Source organism: Hyperolius riggenbachi, chromosome 3 (genome assembly GCF_040937935.1).
Source record: "Hyperolius riggenbachi isolate aHypRig1 chromosome 3, aHypRig1.pri, whole genome shotgun sequence".
Taxonomy (NCBI): Eukaryota; Metazoa; Chordata; class Amphibia; order Anura; family Hyperoliidae; genus Hyperolius; species Hyperolius riggenbachi.
The window spans coordinates 97,280,350-97,294,061 of NC_090648.1; the positions used below are offsets into that span (position 1 = coordinate 97,280,350).

At 45.6% G+C, this 13,712-nt stretch overlaps 1 protein-coding gene across 1 annotated transcript in view; it reads left to right on the forward strand.

The window, feature by feature from the left end:
- KAT6A (lysine acetyltransferase 6A) overlaps positions 1 to 13,712 on the forward strand; it is a 95,035-nt gene that overhangs the window by 26,002 nt on the left and 55,321 nt on the right. Inside the window, exons 3-7 of the mRNA XM_068274644.1 lie at positions 3,071 to 3,179; positions 9,482 to 9,597; positions 10,208 to 10,289; positions 11,959 to 12,094; positions 12,200 to 12,486. Of these exons, the coding sequence (XP_068130745.1) occupies positions 3,071 to 3,179; positions 9,482 to 9,597; positions 10,208 to 10,289; positions 11,959 to 12,094; positions 12,200 to 12,486 (730 nt within the window). The remainder of the gene's footprint in view (positions 1 to 3,070; positions 3,180 to 9,481; positions 9,598 to 10,207; positions 10,290 to 11,958; positions 12,095 to 12,199; positions 12,487 to 13,712) is intronic.

Here is a 13,712-nt window from a genome sequence, read left to right on the forward strand (position 1 = left end):
ATCCGGCGGCTCGATTAGCCGCCGGATCGCCTCTTACGCGTGCGCCGGATTCGATTCCCCGCCGGCGCTGCTTATCTTCCGCTCGATTCCCTGCCATTGTCCCCTCGCTGGGAACGAGCAGGGAATCGGCGGAAGCAAGATCCGTCCTGTCGGATCTTATCTACGCGTGTAGATGCAGCTTTAGAGGTACAGGATCAGCAGGATAGCCAGGCAACTGGTATTACTTACAAGGAAATAAATATGGCAGCCTCCCTATCACTCAACTCAGGTTCCCTTTAACGTTCTAAAATGCATTGCAAAAAAATTACGTTGAGGATATTATCACAGCAAATACTCTCTACTGAGCATAATATTGAATTGTAAATTCAATAGTATTTCTCTGTGAATGCTTGCCTGGTGGTTAATGGAGAAACCTCACTCTCTGCTGGTTCGGCAGACCTTCGGTTTATTGGCCCAGTTTCAGCAGACAGGGCACAGAAATTGCAGTGCGGGGTCTCTAGGAAGTCTGGGTGGCCAGGATAAAGGTGCTTGTTAGCCCGCTATCTTTAGGGTAAAGCAGGGGTGGCCACATTGCTAGAGGGAGCTCAGAAGGCAGTATGTCCAATCCAGGAGCTGGAAGGAAATTTTAGGAGCAAGCTCCATTGACGTTTTGGAGAACAATGCAAAAGTTAGTCATCAGCTGCAATTTTAAGTAACCTTGGCTACCTGACTCCGAAGAATTAAGAGTCCTGAATTATGAGGTCTGTAGTCCACTTTAAAGCCATGTTACCACATTGGCTAGTTCAGTGCTCAGTTGTGTTGCAGAATAATTCTGCATGGTGAACTCGCTGCCCATACAATCCCACGGGCCTGTTCACAGTACTGCATTGTTACAGATTGCGTTATTCCTGTATGCACGCTTTGTATTAAAGGACAACCGAAGTGAGAAGAATATGGGGGCTGCCATATTTATTTCCTTTTAAACAATACCGGTTGCCTGGCAGCCCTGTCGACCTGTTTGGCTGCAGTATGTTTGAATTACACCAGAAACAAGCATGCAGCTAATATTGTCAGATCTGAGAATGTCAGAAACACCTGATCTGCTGCATACTTGTTCAGGGGCTATGGCTAATAGTATTAGAGGCAGAGGATCAGCAGGATAGCCAGGCAACTGGTATGCCCCCCCCCCCCCCCCCCCCCCCCCGTGACCAGGCTATTTTTTACAATTTAGGCCACTGCAGCTTTAAGACCTCGCTGCAGGGCCGTACAACTGTGCATACAAGTGATTCTTCTCCCCCCCCCCCCCTTCAGCCCACCAACAGAGCATTCTGTTGGTGGGCTCTGATCGCTCCTAGGATGTTAATTTTTTTTAAAATACATATATATTTTCGTCATTACAATCCCTCCCCCCGCCAGCCAATCGTAGCGATCGGCTGTCATGGGCATCAGCCTATGACAGCCGATCGCTTCTGTGCTCCCAGGGGTACAGCTGTGTCACACGGCTGTCCCCAGTACAGCGTTGCTGTAGATTGTATCGCTGTACAGTGTAAATAGACGTTGGTTTTGCCGTCTAACAGCCTTCAAGCAAAGATGCGCACGCTGTCTCCTGCAAAACCCCGCCTCATGACTTCACGTCAATTAGCGTTGAGCGGTCCTGGGGCTGCCGCTGCGTTCATGCCAATTTCATGCCAATTGGCGAGGAGCTGTCAGCAACCAGTTAAAGTAAACCTAAGATGGCCATCAGGGGTGTATTTATTCTTATCTGGGGCTTCCTCCAGCCCCATGAAGTTTGTGGGCTCCCTTGCCGCCACACTCTTCTGCACGTTTGGCTCGGCCTGATTACCGGAGAGGATTAGAAGATAACTGAGTGACCGGTGGGGGCAGCGAGGGAGCCCACGAGCCACATGGGCTCCTCAGGTAAATATAAATACACCCCTGATTGCCATTCTCCTCACAGTGCCCGAGTTCCAGCGCTGAATCCTCTATTAGCAGTCTGCTCACTTCCGCTGCTGTGGGAGTTTTCAGCAATGTTTGGAAGCAGAGTGCTCCCTTAGACAGGCTGCTCTGTACTGCGCATGCGTGAGTGCAAGAGAGAGCAGCACGGAGCAATGTCTAAGTGTATGGCTACCTTTCAGGCTGCTTCGTAGGCTAGCAATCAAGTCTTACTATTGTTTGAAAGAATTGTTTGTGATTGTTTTGGTTGGTTTTTCTTGATCCCTGTACGAATCAGCTTCTGGTCTCTGCAGAACTGCCATTTCTTTCCTATATGGGGGTGGAGGATGAGCTGAGGGGGTTCTGTTCCGAGGTGGGGAAATATTCATGAGAAAGGATGCCTGTATACATGTTGTGTAGTCTACCAAAGTGATCATAAACAATTGTTTGACTTTACAAATCTAGTGTGTGTACACAGTGCACTATTTAAAGTTGACCTGAACTCAGAACTTCCGTTCTGCTCTAAATGATAAGCAACAGCATAATAACCTTTAAGGAAAAATGTCTTATAGCTGATCCAAATCCTACAATAAATCTGCAGTGTGTCTACTTCCTGCTTTCATGGAAGCAGACATAAGGCTAACATCCTGTGTTTACAAATTAGCTGCTCTGCTGATGCAGCCAGCTGACACAGCTGAGAGATCAAATTACACCTGTTAGTCACAGATGACAGGGGATTTAGACAGGCTAAACTCTCTAAATACATACAGGGTGCATTTCTCTCTGGTTTCCTTCTGTCCTGTGCAAGTGTTCAGGTCTATTAAATCCACATCTGGCATGGCTTGAACAATCAGATACTGGTATTTTATTTTTGTAAGGGAGTCAGCAATGCTACTTATTCCATTGGGGAGGGGGGGGGGGGGGGGTTTACAATTGTGAAATTGCTTTTGGCTCTCTACTGCCTTAGGAATTTGCCATAATAGTACATGGAAAATTGTGTCCAGAGTCCTCATGATGAGTAATTATGGATGTTACAGATTATCTATAATAAGAGCTCCAGAACTGTCAGTGTTTACTATGATTTATAAATAGTATGCTTTAAAAGTAGCTGATCACAACTTTATTCTGACCTGCCCTGTTGTGGTTTTGTCTTCTGCAGCCAGTCGCTGAGCCGATCCCAATATGCAGTTTTTGTCTGGGAACAAAAGAACATAATCGTGAGAAGAAACCTGAAGAACTTATATCGTGTGCAGACTGTGGAAACAGCGGTGAGTGTTTTATCCAATCATAGGTGCCGTCTGCAGAAGCGAAGCTTCCTGGAAATTCACAGTGAAATATTATAGAGCAAGGCTTGGTAGACAGTTGTAGCATAAATCAGTTCTTGTGCTGCATTGCCAAATGTCTTCTTGTATTTTCTTCTCTCACCACCTGGTGGCACTATAGGAATGGAAAAGAGTTTTTCTTCGACAGTGTAAATTCCTGGCTCTGAAAATGGACTTTGGTCTGTCAGGGGTGTGGAGCGCAGTAACATTGTTTCACTGTGGCTAAATTGTATTATTTAAAAGTCGGCTGTGCAAGTTGTATGAATAGTAGAAAGCACTGTGGTACAGTAGTAGCCACTCTATACTGCATGCTTCACTGCACATGCAGCTTCAGGTTAAAACTCACAAGGCAAAGGTTGATCACTGAGCCACTTTCTTTTAAAGGGAACCTTAACTAAGAGGGATATGGATGTTACCTTTTTAACAATGCCAGTTGCTTGTCAGTTCTGCTGATCTTTGGCTGCAGTAGTGGCTGAATCACACACCTGAAACAAGCATGCAGCTAATCCAGTCTGACTTCAATGACACAGGATCAGCAGGAGAGTCAGGCAACTGGTATTATTTTAAAAGGAAAAATCCATATCCTTCTCTGTTTAGGTTACCTTTAAATCTGCATGCTCTATAAGTATCTTGCCTTTATACACCGGGTTCAGGATTTGAATCTCAGCTAGGATGTCATCTGCACTGTTGTCCCCAGGCTCTTTTAGCTGGGTGCTCCACCTGGCTAGTTTTGATGAGCACCTGGCTGTCATCTGCTCACCTTCTTCTCTGCTGTAAGCACAGTTGCTCACAGAAGCACCGGCCCTGCATTCTCTCCTCTCACCCCACCCGGCTACTTTTTTCATGCCACCCGGCTGGAAAAAATTTCTGGGGAGAACACTGATCTGCATGGTAATCGCATACAGGGATCCATTGACAGTGGCCCAGGTAGGCTGTACCAGGAAATATGCCGGTGCTCAGACCTCAACTGGATTGCTTACATGGTCTCTGGTGAAAACCAAATGAAATACTTGAAAAAAGAAATGCTTGCAAGTTAACAGCATTTCCTCCGACGATTGGCCTCAAGCCTCATACACGCATATACGGTCTGCCGCCAGAGAAGGATCGGGACTCGACTGCCTGCGATTCGTGGTTAACACAAGCACTGTGCAGGCAGCGCTGCTTAACGCTTTTAGAGCGGTCGCTATTGAAATGTTAAAAAAAAAAAGTGAATCGTGATCGATCAAAAATGTCCAGTGAAATGTCACAAAAAATCCCTGTCGCAAAACGCTAGTGATTTTGCTAGCGTTTCGCGATCCCTAGTGTGAACAGGGTCTTAGCCATAGACCCTGAACAAGCACGCAGATCTAGTGCATTGACTGAAATCTGACGATATTAGCCACATGCTTGCTTCAGGTGTGGGATTTAGACACTATTGATGCCAGAAAGATCCGCAAACTACCAGGCAACTGTTTTGTTTAAAAGGAAATAAATATGGCAGTCTCCATATGCATCTTGCCTTGGGTTCCCTTTAAACACTACACCAGGCTACAAATATACTAATATTTTTGTAGACTCTCAGGGGTATAGTGTAATGCCTTTAATAGGGACTTGGGATTACATCTATGGTCAGCACTAAATTGTTAGTGACATGAATTGTTCCAACTGCTCGGTAAATGTAGCCATGCATCTAGTGATTGTGATTCAATCGACAAAGCGATCAACTTTATAGGGAAATCGACTTCAGTATGGTTGATTGAAAATCGAGCAACTAGTGACCCGCACACTACAAGCGATATCCTATGCGGTTCACCTTCACATTTGATCTTACCGATGTTGTTTTTCCATGCTCTGAATACAAAAATCGATTGAGTCGATTGAATATGTAAACAGTAGCTGGATTCTGTGTGATCGACCGATATCTTGCTCAATCGACTAAGCCGGTTGATTCAGCCTATCAGCCGTTTTTCATTGTATGGCCATACTGGCACACACCTCTTAATTCGATAAAACAATACAGCAAAATCGCTAGATGTATGGGCACCTTAACCACTCAAGTCTATCTGGACGGATATATTGTCGTAGATCGTTCGTATCACCCATCTGTTGATCTCTTGCTGCACGATATTTGAGTGATGAGTCGTGAGTCATTCATTATTTCAGCCGATTTTTGCTTCCCATGTGTATGAGCCATATGGCTGTACTACTGGAAGATTGTAATGTTTTGTGACATGGGCTGATTGTAAAGTTGAGCTCTGTCAGCAGCTTCCGCAGTGATAGCAGCTCTGTACTGTAGCAGTGTTCCTGTCAGCTGATTTGGGCAGGTTTGATTTTTACAGCATCATCATTATTTGCGGAGTCTCTCAGGGACTAGGCTTCAGGCGAATAACAGCCCTGAAAAATGACCTGCCTTCCAACAATAAAATGACTTCTGTGTCTGTAGCCTGACTTTATTGGCAGAGCATTCTCTGCAGAGGGCTTTGTGATATGTTGATGCTGTATGAACAATGGAATTGGAAAATAAACCGGTTTTCTCTCGTTTCTAGCTGCCAGCTTTTATAGGTTTCTGCATTTTGCCTGGCTTTCCTTATGACAGTTGGCAAAGCAAAGTCCAGATTCCTCATGCCACCTTGTGGCCACTTATTAAAATAAATAAAAAAATAGTCTATTTGCCCCCTTTTTTGTGATACTTTGGTTTCAGATTTTTACGACTTCTGGGCAGCGTTAAAGGCAATCTGCGCTGCGTTCATGGACATTAGTTTGATGCAGTGTAGATCTTAATAGCGGTGGTCCTTCTTTCCCTGGGGGGCCTGTCACTGGCTGTGAGGTCCTATGCAATTGTCTACCACCATGCCCCTGTTCCCTTTTCACGCTAGCTCTTCTGTCCGTTGATATCCATAATGTTGTCTTAAAATCCCTCTAAATACTGACACTGAAGCGAAAAAAAAAAAAATGTATATAATGAATTGATTGTGTAGTACGGATAATTAATAGAACATTAGTAGCAAAGAAAATATTCTCATATTTTTATTTTAAGTTATAGTTTTTTCATAACCTTGCATCATTCTCTAATAATTGCAGTTTACACACTAAGCATTCTAAATGATTTTACAGAGCAGGCTAGTGAACTTTTGAACTTCACAAAAAAAATAGTGCCAGACACTGGAGATAAGCTTCAGAAGACAGAGCTATCTGCAACTTTCGTTGTGGAGCTCAATGGCTCTTTTGCATAGATAACTGGAGTTTCTTAACTCTTCCTGTACTGGAAACAATATTAGACGTATGTGTCAGCGCCTAATGTTTTGTTTCTTTATTTCTTTCTTGTACTACACATACAATTCATTATATCATAATTTTTTTTTCGCTTCAGTGCCTCTTTAATGCTGGGCATACACGGGTCGATCCGGCGGCCGATTAGCCGCCGTATAGACTCCCGCCGCGTGCACCCGAATCGATTCCCGCTCGTCCCCGCTGGTGCTTCTCATCTCCCGCTTGATTCGCCGCTATTGTCCACCTGCGGGGATTGAGCGCGAAATCGATCCCTGCGTCAATCGGGCACGTCTGATATTATCAATCGAGCCATCAGCAGCTCGATTAAGGGGGCATCGAGCCATGTATGCCCAGCATAAGGCATCAACTACCAGCAGATTCGATCAGTCATCACTGTATGGGCACCTTTACTTAATAGCTGCACTAGTACTTTAACCACTTCACCCAATAGGGAATTTTACGGACAATAGCAACTTTCGCTTGTCAGCGCTCCTCCCTTTTATTCGCCAATAACTTTATTACTACTTATTGCAACAAAATGATCTATACCTTGTTTAATTTTTTTTGCCACCAATTAGGCTTTCTGTGGTTAGTACATTTTGCTAAGAATTTGTTTTATTCAAAATGCATTTTAATGGTATAAATAGAAAAAAATGGGGGGAAAAAATAATTTTCTCAGGTTTTGGCCATTCTAGTTTTACAATAAAACATTCTCCTGTGGATAAAACCCACAAATTGTATTTGCCCATTTGTCCCAATTATTACTGTTTAAATTATGTCCCTATGACAATGCATGGTGACAATATACTATTGAGAAATATACAGTAGGTGTAATTTTTTTTTATGCAGTCCATAATTACAAGCCCCTATGTAGTAAACTAATAGTGATATACCCTCATAAAATGTAGATTAAAAAGCGAAGTCCCTAAGGCAACTATTTACGGTGGCGGGGAAGGCGCGCACAGCGGCGGCGGGATAGAACGACGCATTAAAACGTCCTGGAGCCGTTAACAGGCTCTAACAGGACGTTTTTAATGCGTCAGCTTGTCAGGGAGGGCTGGTTCAGACGGACGCTTGCAGGGCGTTTACCGCTAGCGTTCAGAACATCGCGGTAAACACTCCCATTCAAGTGAATGGGAGCGTTTACATCAAGCTTTTGCGCGCGTTTACACAATCGCGGCGTTCGGGTCCCAATTTTCGCTAGCGTTCGAGCTGCCCCTGGAAGTGATATGTAGCTTCCAGGGGGCGGCCAACCGTGACAGCTAATGCCCCCCCTAGGGGAAGAAAAAACGCTACCGCATCGGAACGGGACGCAAAGGCTACTGAAAGCCTGACCGCGCAGGCGCTGCAACGCCCCCAAACGCAACGTTTTTGCATTTAAACGCTTAGAGGCATTTATTACCCTACTTCCTCCTACTTCAGAGGTCTGCTGAAGGAGTGTAGTTTTAGGCATATAAGGACTTATGTAATTCTTTTATTGCACACATTAGCAAAGAGCAAACAAAAACTCAGCTAGTTTGCAGAAGTCACAGATGCTATCTTCACACCTACCCCTGGATAAATAATGGGCAGCTAGAAGGGCATGGTGGCTCCTATAGCTAACCAGGAAAAGAAAAGTGGTGCTTGATTCCCTTTAAAGGACAACTGTAGTAAGAGGGATATGGAGGCTGTAATATTTTGTCCTTTTAAACAATACCAGTTGCCTGGCACCCCTGCTGATCTATTTGGCTGCAGTAGTGTCTGAAACACCAGAAACCAGCATGCAGCTAGTCTTGTCAGGTTTGACAATATTGTCAAACGCCTGATATCTGGCATGCTTGTTCAGGGTCTATGACTAAAAGTATTAGTAGTCAGCAGGGCTGCCCGGCAACTGATATTGATTAAAAGGAATTATGTCGGCCTCCATATCTCTCTCACTTCAGTTGTCCTTTAAGTCCTGTTATTCAGTGACTTGGGCAGTATTGATTATAAGCATGACATCCTGGTAGCTGCAATTACTTTGTAACCCCCCCTCTTTCCCAGTACAAGGTTTCCATCCATCCAGATTGGTTGCGATAAACAAGTACTTGTCCTTGCGGTCCCAGTTTTCCTTTCTCCAACTTTTAACATGTTGCTGAAGAAATCCTCTCAGGCACGACATAGCCCACGTTTCTCTTGTAAGTGATTTGTTGGCTGTAGTGCTAATGGTTTGATTGTTCTAGCTGGATCTCGTGTGCTGGTCTTTCCTGATGCGCACACTTGTTCCAGTTGTAAGCTATGGACAGAATTGTAGCCAGAGGATGAAAATGACAGCAGAGTAACTGGCAGTTTACTATCTAAGGAAGTAGTCCCTGTCTTGTGTGTCAGCTTTATGCCTCCTGTGCATTGGCAGCTGTGTTCCCTGTAGGGTGACATGACCTTTCCTTGCTGGCCCAGTTCTGTACTAGCTGTGTTTAATGATGTGTCACTCGGTTATGGGCAGGCAAGGAGCGCCCTGGCACAAGCGCTGCACAAATGGGATGGCTGGCATTATGGTGGTTGAAGAATGTGCTTTGACTATTTCTACCATTACAGGCTAAATCCATAGGAGTTGTCGTGGCTGAGAAACTGATGTGCTTTGCAAAATGCAAGTTGTTACCACAAAAACACATGGATTAACAGGAACGGCGAAGCATACATTTTATCAATTGTATGCTTCACTGTATGTGACACAATGTGTGAGTAACGTGCAACGCTGCTTTCCTGTTCCATAGCATTGTGTTCCTTCTTTTACATGGAACTAAACGACCACTGTGAACGTAGCCTCAGTGACACTTGCTTCACCAGATACAGATTTCATGCAAGAAGGTCTCTTGACTCAATGTTTTCTTAAACCTATGCATTAAAGGTCATTCTTCTGTGGCATTGTCGGCAAATTAGGCTTGCTCTCTGCGGTGACGAGCAACCCTATCTGGAATTTTGTAGCTCCACGTTTTATATTATTTTTGACGAGCCATATCTTGTTTTCTTTATCATTTCAGGTCACCCGTCCTGTCTCAAGTTCTCTCCTGAGCTAACCATACGTGTTAAAGCCCTCCGCTGGCAGTGTATAGAGTGCAAGACCTGCAGTTCGTGCCGCGACCAGGGCAAAAATGCTGTAAGTCTCTCTCTTAAAGCAGGAAGATCAGCCATACTATGCCAGGGAAAAAACACGTCTATAAGTAGATACTTGATCTACTTACATAACACATGTATTGTACTGTCCACGTTTTGATTTTAGTTAATTTTATATAGTAAATGAATAGAATGCTGTTCCTGGAGGGGGACATGTTTTTTGCCCACAGCTGAGGCTAAATACTGATGTCATTCTTCCCTTAACTTTTTTTTTTTCTTTTCTCCTCCAATCGCTGAGTCACCTCAGCTTTGCTTGTAAACACAAGCAAGCAGGGGATCGGGTTACAGCAAGACAGCTAGGCAGGGGAATAAAGTAAAGAGGAGGAATATATTATAGATAAAAATAACCCCCAGCATGTAACTGTTTGGCACTGACTACTAAAGGGCCAGTGCTCCTAAAGTATGTGATAACTCCAAATCATAACAGCAGAAAAAGTTTTGAATGCAAGATTAGCATCCTTATCACTTAACACACCTCTGTAATAGCTTAGCTGTTGCTTCCCTATGCTCCGAGAAACTGTAATGAACTGTATACTGATATTTCGCATGCTTAATTCTGTTCTGTTTGGCTCTTTTTTTCCCCTATGTTACAGGATAATATGCTATTCTGTGATTCTTGCGACCGTGGGTTCCACATGGAATGCTGCGAACCACCCCTTACTCGGATGCCAAAAGGTGAGAGCTGTGCTACTCTTCTGTATCTTGTCCTGTTATCAGATTTCGTTCATCTTTCACAACTGCTCCTGGCTTTTGAGGTCCATACAACACTCAACCAAACCGCCTGATTGTCATCTGATTTTGGTCTGTTGGAAGACAATTGGGCGCGTGTACGTGTGGCAAACGACAAGGCGAGCGAATACAGGCGGATTGCCCCATCCATCTGGCGGATCTACCCGCACGTGTGTACAACGTCGTTTGAACAATGTACTGTATTTTTCGGAACAGAAGACGCACTTTTTCTGTCCCAGCCATCATCCAGGATCACACTCTTCAGTGTCCCAGCCGCCGACTGCAGCCTTGCGGTGTACACACGCTGCCGCCCCGCCACCATCCTCCATAGTTACAGCGATCACTTCTTAGTTACAGTGCCCCCTACTGTGTGGCGAGAGGCGCACGTGCGCCTGACAGCATGCGTGATCCCGGCACACGTGCGCCACGCGGTTTTGTCGTTTCACTTGTACGTGCAGTATTTAAATGACAGTTGTCGTGTTGTTGGTCACGTTGTGGTGTTGGTCGTGCACTTTGTTGGTATATTTAGCTTTAGTCCACCCAGGACCACATCTTCAAATATTTGTCTTACTTTATATTTTGGATATGCCATGAACAAGAAAAAGGTAGTGAAATATGAACAGATTTTTGTGTTGCACAAGACAATTTATCACTTTTTACTTTCTAGAAGACATTTTCTCATTAGTACCAGTGGTTTCTTCAGTTCAGATGAGTTGTAGGAATTGCCTAAAATGCAAACTTCAGTGCTGGGAAAGAAGGTTAAATGAGGGCCACTTTCCACTGGGTGCTGGGTCAGTATCTGAATCTGATGTGGCACCCGTACTGTTGTGCAGCTGCTTCTGAGTTGCTATAGCTGCACTGTGCACGGCTATAGGGATTCAGGCACAGGCTGCAAAAAATTGCAGCCAGGCCACACGCGAATTGAATGCAGACTATAGTCACCCTTGGCTTGTATATTATGGGGATCCCAGTGACTGTCCCTTCTTACTTTTCTGCTTTGAGTGTCACTCATGTGTGTGTATATAATGCCACTGCAATATTTTAGTCTTTGGATCATACATTTTCTTGGCAAATTAGGACCCCCCCCTCATATTGTATCCTCCAAAACAACCATGCAAGATTTAGCGCCAAGGAGAAATTCCACCACCATACCACTTGTCATTTATACTTTATAAGGAGCAGAACATGCTAAGTTCAGTTTCCTCTGCAAGTAAGGCAATCACTTGCAGCACAGGAGATTTGGGCACAGCTGGCGCCACCATAGACCCTAATGGGAATTACCGCGGGAATTACCGCGGCGCACAGTGAGTAACTTCGGCTCCGTCAGAAGACTGAGCTGAAGTTACTTTTAAAACCACTGTAATTGCTGGAGGCCAAATTACATCATTTCCCCCACTATCCACGTGGACCAGGAGGGGGAACAGTAACAAACGCTGCCGGAACTTGTGCAGGAGCAGAGTAAGCCGTATATCGGCTGTTTTCTGCTCCCAAGTCTCGCGGTGGCGTTTTCTTACCTTACTTACGTTATACCTGGTTTTACTACTCTGGTTGCAGCTGCCTCTATGAATTTAAATTACCATTCTCCCCCCCCCCCCCCCCCCCGTTTTGTTTCTAGGCATGTGGATATGTCAGATCTGTCGACCACGGAAGAAAGGCAGAAAGTTACTTCACAAGAAGGCAGCACAGATACGGAAACGTTACACTAACCCCATTGGACGACCTAAAAATAGGTTAAAGAATAAGAGTACAACGTAAGTTGACAGCAGAGCATTGTGATCTATAGTGCTTCACCTATCATGGTGCAAGGCATCAGCAGTCCATACTAAGGACTCACAGAAACATTTGTTGCTTTGCAGGACTAAAGCTCCTTTTGGCAAAGGTCGCGGAGGTCAAGGGCGAGGGAGGAAGCGCAAGTTGTCGTGCTCGTCGTCGTCGTCAGAGGACGATAGCAGAAACTCTGATTCTCCTGGTGCCTGTGGTACTGCCGTTCCCTTCAACAAGAAGACAAAAGGTCTCATAGATGGCTTGACTAAATTCTTCACACCTTCTCCTGATGGACGCAAAGCACGACCAGAAGGCTTGGACTATTCCCTGCAGCGTTCACGCAAGAGAGGGCCACGCAAGTCTGGACAGGGCGACTGGGGTAAGAGCAGGCAGGGCGGAGCTCATATGGTTTTATTTACAATGCTTCTTTCTGAAGCAGAGGACTGATTTAGTCAATCATGGAAAAGTATTTTCAGTGTAGGAGTATGTTGCGTTGTGCTATTGATTTTGCACTTCATGATTTACTGAATTAGATAACGCTTGAAGTGAGAGGGATGTGGAGGCTGCCATATGTATTTCCTTTTAAACAATAACAGTTGCCTGGCAGTCCTGCAAAACTCTAGCTGCAAAAAACAACTTACCCAGGGAGAGGGAAGGCTCTGGGTCTTAATGAACCTTCGCGTTCCTCTCACAGTCCTCTCGTTCCAGCGCTGGCTCTCTCGTTCAAATCTCCCACCATGGAAGACTTCGTGAGCCAGAATGCCCCCGAAGATGGGTGGCTCTGTACTGCGCATGTGTGAGTGCTGGAGAGGGGGCGTGCTTGTGCATGCGCAATACAGAGCGGCCTGTCCTTGGGAGCACACTGGCTTCTGATGCCTCCCGCAGAGAGCATTCTCTGCGGGGGAGCCAACTAACGGGGGAGCCAGCAGTGGCACACGGGGACCAGGAGAGGTACGGGAAGGCTCTATAGGACCCATAGCCTTTCCTCTCCTTTGGGTTTGAAAAATCCTATTAGGGCACAGAGGGCACCTTCTGCATACAATGCCCAGCCTCTGTGTCCTTACAGTGTCCCCCCAGTCTCTTCCCCATTCCCCCCCGTGCTCTGCTGTCCCCCATAAAAAAAACACCAGGCCAGTGACATGCAGATTGTCGCTAGCCAGCTGTTTACTTAAGGCTGTCTGTCACCGCCGCTCCCCCAGCTCCTCTATTGCACGGCTCCCCGCCTGCATACCTTCCCTCCCTGCCTCCGTAAGCTTCCTCCAATCGGCTTACAGAGGCGGGGAGGGAAGGGACACAGGCGGAGGAGCCCGCTATAGAGGAGGCCTGGGAGAGGCGGTGACAGACTTAAAAGGATCCAGAGACGAAGCTAACAAAAATAGGAAAAGATTTTATACATACCTGTATAAAGCCTGGATCACCTGTATAAGCCTGGATCACTCCCAAGCCGCCGTCCTCCGCTGCCTCTATCGCCGGTATCAGGTCCCGTCACTTCCAACGCACTCAACCAGTCTTCCGCATGCGCAGGGGCTCCCTCCTGCTCTGTACGGAGGGAGTGCACTGTGCTTGCGTCGACTGGCCAAAATGACGGGACCCGATACCGGCGGA